The sequence below is a fragment of the Pagrus major genome, chromosome 8 (assembly GCF_040436345.1).
Source record: "Pagrus major chromosome 8, Pma_NU_1.0".
Taxonomy (NCBI): Eukaryota; Metazoa; Chordata; class Actinopteri; order Spariformes; family Sparidae; genus Pagrus; species Pagrus major.
In genome coordinates, this window is record NC_133222.1 from 25,652,148 (window position 1) to 25,660,811 (window position 8,664).

General features: G+C 44.4%; 1 protein-coding gene across 1 annotated transcript; it reads left to right on the forward strand.

Annotated features, from left to right (window-relative positions):
* Window positions 1–5,344: 5,344 nt before the first annotated feature.
* LOC141001650 (uncharacterized) lies at window positions 5,345–8,142 on the forward strand. Its single transcript, XM_073472795.1, has 2 exons — window positions 5,345–6,001; window positions 6,557–8,142. Exons 1-2 carry the CDS (start codon window positions 5,345–5,347, stop codon window positions 8,120–8,122), a joined length of 2,223 nt encoding a protein of 740 aa, XP_073328896.1. The 3' UTR covers window positions 8,123–8,142.
* Window positions 8,143–8,664: the final 522 nt, after the last annotated feature.

Sequence of the window (8,664 nt, forward strand, 5' to 3'; positions counted from 1 at the left end):
AGGCCACTGTGCTCTTGGGGACCTTCAATGCAGCAGAAATGTATGTAAAAAAGCTTGTCATTGTGGTGGAATGAGTGTAGATTGATGAGGAAAAAAAATGTTTTAAACGATTTTAGCATAAGGCTGCAACATAAGAAAATGTGAAAAAAGTGAATGGTTCTGAATTCTTTCTGAATGCACTGTATATACATAACAAGACGATTGCAGTGTGTGATGACAGCTGAACTGCTCAAGCCTGTTTGTCCATACAGACAGTGTTGCTCAAGCCCTCTTTCTACAAGGAATGTGCCTTTGATAATTATCCATGAAAATGATGACGTGATTTTCCTTTACCTTCGTTGAGGGAGAGAGAGAAGGAAAAAGAGCGCACTTGAAAAATATTGCCCTTCACCTGTTGTGTATATTCTTTTCATGCCTGTGACATTTTTTTTACAGATACAGACCATTTAATTTGGCACACAAACCTAACTTTTAAGGTTTTTAAAGCAGGTTAAAGCTTTGAGACCAGTGATGTGACTGGCTGAGAGTGTATTTATTAATCAGTACACCCACCGACCAATATTCCACTACAGCCAGGTTTTTGCACTTTGTGCTGCTGCACATGAACCAAAATGGTAGGTGCACTTGGAGATGCCCACACGGCCTGTTCGCCTTTTATCTTTTAAATGTCAGTGGTTTCCAACATTGATAGTAACCAGTGATAATTCAAAAGCAAAACAGTCAGTAGGTAGTGGGAGGCTGCTTACTATCCACTCTTTGTTCTAGTGCAGACTTTAAATGAGTACACAGAGCACTCACCATTTAAAAATTACAGAAGGTCAATGACTTCTTAAAGGATCTATGTTAGCCAAACCATGCTTTCCTAAAGCTAACCAAGGATTTCAGTCGCTAAACCTAACCAAACTGTGACAGCTTTACGCTGGGGGGAGCTTCGACCTAAAAGGTACATTCACATGTCACACCTTTTTCCACCTCAGTTTCCAGTTAGTCATTAAATGTATAACAAGAAAATGCTTTTCACCTCAATTTTGACACAGCCTTTTGGACTATAATGAACAACCAATCCCTGGGGAAAACCCCTGACCTTACTTTTTAGACCACACACACACACACACACACACACACACACACACACACACACACACACACACACACATGCATGTGCGTGCACACACACACAAAACCACAAATGTCAATCTACGCCTTGGTATTGAACTTGTCTTTTTTTACATTGGTACTGATGACTAAAGACTTGCATTAACCTCAGAGTGCATCTTTAGAGTGACATGGAGAAAAGAGAGAGAGAGAGACATCTTGCAACAAGTCACAGTGAGTCAGGGCAACACTTGCTGCAGTATTTGTGATGCAAAATGCAAAGCTGACCAGGGCAACAAGTTGCAACAACTTGAACTGTATGATGAAATACCTGGTCAGACATAGAATATATCGAAAAGACAAAGACTGTGTTGTGTTTTATAGCCTGAAAGCCAGGTCCCTTGCAGCAGCCACAGCTGACTTTAGCATGCCTGCAGCCAGTGCTGCACTTGTTCACAGAAGGTTGAACCTCCTTCATGAACAACAAGCTGCCAGAGCACACCACAGTGCCGCTCCGCCACTGTCTGTTAGACAGTGAGGAAATGTTCACAGTTTGTATCATCCAGTTGAAAATCATATAGATTTTAAGCACTGAAAGGATCATCACAAAGCCTCAAATAAACAAAAAAACTTACAGAATTGTCAAAGATATCATATTGACATTTAAGGTGTGCTGATTGATTCACAATGTCAAATCATGCTTTGAGTAACATGGCCATCTCCTCAGGTCAAGACTCTGCTGTCCACGTACATCTGAAGGAAAATAATCATTCCTTTGAGGACAACAATGTAAACATGTTGTCCAGAGAAGACAGGTGGTTTGAAAGAGGTGTAAAAGAATCCATCTATGTCAAACTGGAACGACCGTCTTTGAACAGAGGAGGTGGCCTAAGACATTACTTATCACCCACCTACAATGCAGTACTGAGTTCTCTCCCCAGACAGCTTAACAACCATTCACACCTCAGGCTAGCCCTAGCAACCCACATGAAGGCCAGTTGGGTCAACGACCCACAAGTGGCCCTAAAGTCACTGAAACTCAGAGTTCACATGTGTCCTTAATGACTCTGTATAACACCTCCACACAGAGGTTAGTTAGAACTGAAGAAGCCTCTTGGATGAGAGGTGAAACGTCTTCAAGAAACTGAAACAAGTCCAGTTGCCTACGATACAGCACTTAGAATTACCATGACCTGGATGACTGAGAACCTTCATCAACACAGTCCATATAGTTTTTGTTCAGTCAACAAGCTGTGCATTGGGGATAAAGCTGCCATTGAAAGATGTTTTTTAAAAACATGTTGCTTTTTTTAATCGTTTAAGATACTATAAGTTCAGTGAGTTTTGTGTTAAGTACTGACAAGACAGCTGCTGCAGTAAAAATGATGCAGAATGATAAAGGGGAACATGATAGATTCATGATGAGAATGTTTATGGCTGTACATTGCTCAGAGACTGAAAAATGGTGATTGCAGACAGAAAACGTAGGAAATGACGGTTACATCTTTTCTTAGCGAATTGACAAGAGCTACATGAGAATGATTCTGTTTGTGCCTCTGTGGTTTCCTGTTTTATTTAGAAGTTTTGCTTTTCATTTCCTCCTATTGTGTGATTTCCCGCCCTTTTTTCTGTGTCCACCTGTGTCTTGTTTGTAATTACCCTTGTGTGTTTATAGTCTGTGTGGCTCCCTCACGTCTTTGTCTATTCGTCCTGTGTTCATCCTGTGTGATTTCCCCATGTTGTTCACCTGAGCTTCTTCCAGTGTCCTCCAGTGTCTCCCTGTGGTATGTGTTTGTTTTTTTGCTCCTTGTGTTTTTCCTGATTTATACTTTGCTTTTGGTTGAACTTTGTTTATGCTTTTTGTGTTGCTACTTTGATGTTTTGGTGTTTTGGATTTTTCAGCTTTTGTGGAATAAAGCTCGCCTTTTGTTCTTAATCCTGCCTGCCTCCTTGGTGTTTTGCATTTGGGTCCTTACCTTTTACCACAAATTGTAACAAGATCTGCCTCTCTACAAACTTCATTCCACCAGAGTCAACATAACACACCCAATATTCCTTTCTTGCATTTCACACACACACACACACACACACACACAAGAGAGATTTTGTTTAGGAGTCCTTGTAGCCTACCTCTAAAATTTGGGCATCCAGTAGCTTACACAAAAAACCAATACACATAAGAAAATAAAGAAAAACACAGCAATTAAGTGATAGTCCAACCACCATAATAAAGTATATGCTAATGGAGGTTGGGCAAATAGGGATTAAAAAAAGAAAAAATATTGCAAAAATAATGATTACTGTGTGAAATTATAAAATGCAAATTGAAGATAAAAACAGTTAGTGCATGGGGCTAACATAGCCAGTAAGTGACTGACCGACTGGCTTAAAACTGTTTCTGGAAGGCAACACAGCAGGTGAGCAGGTGAGGCATCAGACACAGCTACTGTTAGTTTATCTAAGAAGAAACAGGAGCTCTTTCGTCGAGAAACTTCACAACAACTGCTTAGGTATGTGTTACGACTGAGAAAGAGAGACATAAGTTGTCATAAATACAACTTAACCGTTCCTCCAACAGTAAAGAGTATCCAAGTTAGCATAGAGCTAGCTAGCCGCGCTGCTAACGTAGCCTACCGACCATAAACAGCTGCTTGCTAACGATTTTAGCTTGCTAGCTAACGTTAATGTTATCGCTTGATAACATCTCCTTGGACATTTCGGCACCTGGGCCGGGATCTAACTCACCTCCCTGTGGTGGTACTGTGGTGACGAATCCCCAGCACAGGCTAACAGCATGATGGCGGTCTGTGAGTCTTGTCTCCCCACCCTCTCAAAACTGAGGGAGAGCGTCTGTGGTCTGAAGGCTGACCTCAAGGAGAGGGACAAGATCCTCATGGATTTCTCCACTGTCGCCACGACCCAGTCGAAACTCATCGCCCACCTGAAGGCATCCGGTGCTGGTGACCGGAGCATGACGGCCGCGGACAACACCACCCTGCCGTGGACCGGCTCCATCACCACCGGATCTCCGGCACCAGCACTCACCGAGCTCCGCTGGCACTACCAGGGAGCCAAGCCCAAGTCATCGGCACCCTCCACCTCCTGCCTACGCCCCGCGGAGTGGCAGTGCTCCGTCAGGGAGGATGGAGCGGCGGCTCCAGCACCGGTGAGCTCAACGCCACTCAAGCCGAGGGAATCCTGGTCAGTGGTGACCAGAGGCGCGGGGGCTCGTCCATCTCCACCTGCTCCGCCTCCGGATCTCCCACTGGAGAACAGGTACGACATCCTAAGCCTGCAGGACTTCCCTCCCATGGGAGCATGTCCCAGCTCGCCCCCGGGACCTGTCCACCCAGCTGGTCTTGGTTCTCGCCAGCTCAGGAGCCGCGGTCCGCGCGTCCAGCCTGGCCCCTCCTCCCCATCTCGCCCAGGAGGAACCGCGGGTCGGCGCCACCAACTCCGGGTCCCATCCCCCCAGCGGCGCACCTCCAGGCGGCCCGCGGAGCACCGCACCCCCTCCGTGCTGGTCGTCGGGACCTCGATGGTCAGGCACGTGACGGTGCATGGCGGCCGGACCTTCTGCCACCCTGGAGCCCGCGTCAAGGAGGTTGAGTCCTCTGCCCTCCAGCTTTGTGCTCAGCACAGCTCGGCCACCACGCTGGTTCTGGAGGCCGGAATTAATGATCTCAGAGACCAGCAGTCCGAGATCCTCAAGCAGGATTTCAGGTCCATGATGGACCGCCTGCTGGACACGGGGAAGCGGCTAATTATTTCCGGCCCGCTCCCCCCGCCGCGCTATGGTGACGTCACCACCAGTCGCCTCCGCCAGCTGCACCTGTGGCTGAAGGGATACTGCCTTGATAAAAGTATTCCATATGTGGACAATTTTATCGCTTTTTTAAACAGACCCCACCTTTTTAAACCAGACGGCCTACACCCGAATCAGGAGGGGTCAAGGCTTTTATCAGTCAACACTAACCTGACTGTCCGGTCCTGCACCACAACCACCTCCTGACTCATTGCACCCATACACAGGCCCTCTGCACCTCACTCACACTCACCTCCACCCCCCCCTACCTACATCATACATGCCCCTCCCTCAGTGACCCCAGTGGCACAGGACAATATCTACACAATAGAAACCATAATATCACACAGACAAACGAAACCCAGGACTGTTTTTAGACCAAACTGTGTTCTTAACATTCCATTTGAAAAAAGTGATGAACGCACGTTCAGCACAGATGTTAAAATGGCTGTGCTGAACGTGCGCTCTCTTTTAAACAAATCTTTTATTATAAATGATATAATTTTAGATAAAAACCTGGACATCCTTTTCCTTACAGAGACATGGCTGGGCACTGACGCACCTGTTGTTCTCACCGAGGCTTCCCCACCAAATTTTAACTTTTTATTTTCTACTAGGGGGTGCAGAAGAGGGGGCGGTACTGCTTCGATTGCAAAGACCAACATGCATACAAACAAAGTCAATTTTAACAGCTACACATCATTTGAATATCATGCCTTCGTTTGTAGCAGCCCGCCTATCCTCTGTATAACTATCTACCGACCACCCCAGTATTCCACTTCTTTTATTAATGAATTTTCAGAGCTTTTATCAATTATTCATACCTCTTTTAACAGAATTTTAATAACCGGTGATTTTAATTTACACGTCGACATCTCCTCAGACTTACTGTCTAGAGAATTTTTAAACCTTTTACACTGCCTCGATTTTAAGCAACATGTCACGCAGCCGACCCACAGCAGGGGGCACACCTTGGACCTGGTTATATCTTATGGTCTGTCCATTGGTGCGCCCTCTGTTGTGGACCTGGCTGTGTCTGACCATTTTTGTGTGTTTTTTACAATCACCAGTTTTAACCAGCGAGAGGCCCCTGTGGGAACAGTGAGGAAACGCTACCTAACTTCTGAAGTGGCTGCAAATTTTATCCAGATCTTACAGAGCACTCCTGCCGAAATTCTACCAGCACCCTGCGATTTTATTACTGACAACTTCAACAACAAAATAAAGACAACACTGGACTCAGTGGCTCCACTTTTTATCAAAACAGTTAAAACAAGATCTACACCCCCGTGGAGAACTGAGGATATCAAAAAACTAAAAAGGGAATGCAGGAGTGCTGAAAGGAGATGGAGGAAATCCAAGTTGACAGTTCACTATGACATACTACGTCAACGCCTCAAAATTTACAATAACACAGTCAAACAAGCAAGAATCTCCCACTTCCAAAACCTAATCCATGACCATAAAAATAACCCCAAATTCTTATTCTCCACAATCGATCTTTTAACAAACAAAACTTTTAAAAGATCCTCCAGGATACCAGATGACGCCCTCTGCGAGGATTTTGCAGACCACTTCAGAAGAAAAATCAATGACATCAGATCCAGTCTTTTATCCCAACAGCTTTTAACATCTGGATCATTGCTTTTACCTGAGGAAACACTTGAGAGTTTTGCCCTGGTTGATGCGAGGACACTTGGTCGAGTTTTCTCCCAGGTAAAGCCCACAACCTGCCTTTTAGATCCCATTCCCACACCGTTTTTTAAAACACTCTATGGATTCTTTGAGGAACATCTGCTGTATTTGGTGAATTGCTCTCTTCAGACAGGTGTCTTCCCCACCTCCTTTAAAACGGCGGTGGTGAAGCCCCTTCTGAAGAAGAGTGACTTAGACCCCAATGTTTTAAACAACTACCGGCCTGTATCCAACTTACCATTTTTAAGTAAAATTTTAGAAAAACTTGTTTCTAATCAAGTAAATGAATTTTTAAACTCAAAACATATTTTAGAGTCTCATCAGTCTGGTTTTAGGATGAACCACAGTACAGAGACAGCACTTTTAAAGATTTTAAATGACATCAGGTGTAATTTAGATAACAACAAACTCACAGTCTTGGTACTACTGGATCTAACAGCCGCCTTCGATACAGTAGACCATCACATTTTATTAAATAGACTGAGGAACCTGGTTGGCCTCTCTGGTACTGTTTTTAACTGGTTCACATCCTACCTCACTGATCGAAGTTTCTTTGTTAGTATGGATACATGTTCCTCAAGAACCCATAAGATAAAGTGTGGGGTTCCCCAAGGGTCAATTTTAGGTCCAACTCTTTTTAATCTTTACATGCTTCCCCTTGGGGACGTCATCAGGAGGCATGGCATCAACTTCCATAGTTATGCTGATGATACACAACTGTACATTGCCGCGTCTCCTGATGACACAGGGCCAATTGATGCCCTTTTTAACTGTATTTTAGACATTAGGTCATGGATGGCAGCAAACTTCCTACAGCTCAACCAGGACAAAACAGAGGTTTTAGTCATTGGTCCTGAAGGCCAGAGAGAGAAACTTTTACCAAAGCTACAGGATTTTAAACCCTCAAAATCAGTAAAAAATCTGGGCGTGATTTTTGACTCTGACCTCACTTTTATTCCACACATCAAAAGCATAACAAAGATAGGTTTTTACCATCTTAAAAATATAGCCAGAGTCCGCCCGTTTCTCTCCCAGGCCAGCACGGAGGTGCTGATGCATGCTTTTATCTCTTGTCGTTTAGATTATTGTAATGCCCTGCTCTCTGGTCTTCCCAAAAAGAGTTTGCATAACTTACAATTATTACAAAACTCAGCTGCACGAGTGCTGACGAAGACCAGAGGGCGGGAGCATATTACGCCTGTTTTAAAATCGCTGCATTGGCTCCCTGTGCGCTTCAGGATTAATTTTAAGGTTCTTTTACTTGTTTTTAAGTGTCTTAACGGTCTTGGGTCTTCTTATCTATCTGCATTACTTTTACCCTATCAACCCTCGCGGACCCTGAGGTCCTCCGGTGCTGGCCTTTTAACGATACCACAAGTTAGAACTAGAACACACGGGGAGGCGGCATTCAGTTATTATGGCCCCCGATTGTGGAACAGCCTCCCGGAGAACCTCAGGGCCGCAGAGAATGTTGATGTTTTTAAAAAGAGGCTCAAGACCCATCTTTTTAATCAGGCATTTAATTGAGCTCATTTAACTCTTTCTAATTACCGACATTTTTTATTATTTATTTATTTATTTATTTATTTTTTATTATTATTATTCTATTTTATATTAATTCTTAGTTAAGCCAATCCTGTTTTATTACTTACTTGTTTTATCTCAATGTTTTATTTCAATGTTTTAGTCGTTATTTATGGTCTATTTTATACATTATATTGTTCTATTTCCCTCAGTTTTAGCTTCTATACCTTTTATCTTATTTTACTGTTTTAGCCCCTCGATTCTCCAGTGTTTCCTCCTGGGGGCCTACCACACCGGGAGTTGCTTCTGGTCCACCGTTGGGGGTGCTGTCCCGAGGACGGCCCTGGCCGGAGTGGCGGGAGAGCTTTACGCCTTGGTGTGGAGCCTCCTGTCTACCTGGGCTGGGGCGGTCCTTTTGGTGGCGCCCCTGCAGTCATGGACCTTGATTCCTCTCGGTGTGCACGGCCCCCAAAGGTAGCTGTTCCTCACCTCTGATCTTTGTGCCGAGCCATGTCTCCTTAGCAATAACTAGTGTATGTCTGTGG

What these genes read in the sequence shown, in the direction of transcription:
- LOC141001650 (XM_073472795.1), top strand. Translation starts at nt 5,345, where the DNA reads ATGGCTGTGCTGAACGTGCGCTCTCTTTTAAACAAATCTTTTATTATA. An exon ending in GAGAGGCCCCTGTGGGAACA is followed by an intron (nt 6,002 to 6,556) that starts GTGAGGAAACGC and finishes CTTTTACCTGAG; the next exon opens with GAAACACTTGAGAGTTTTGC.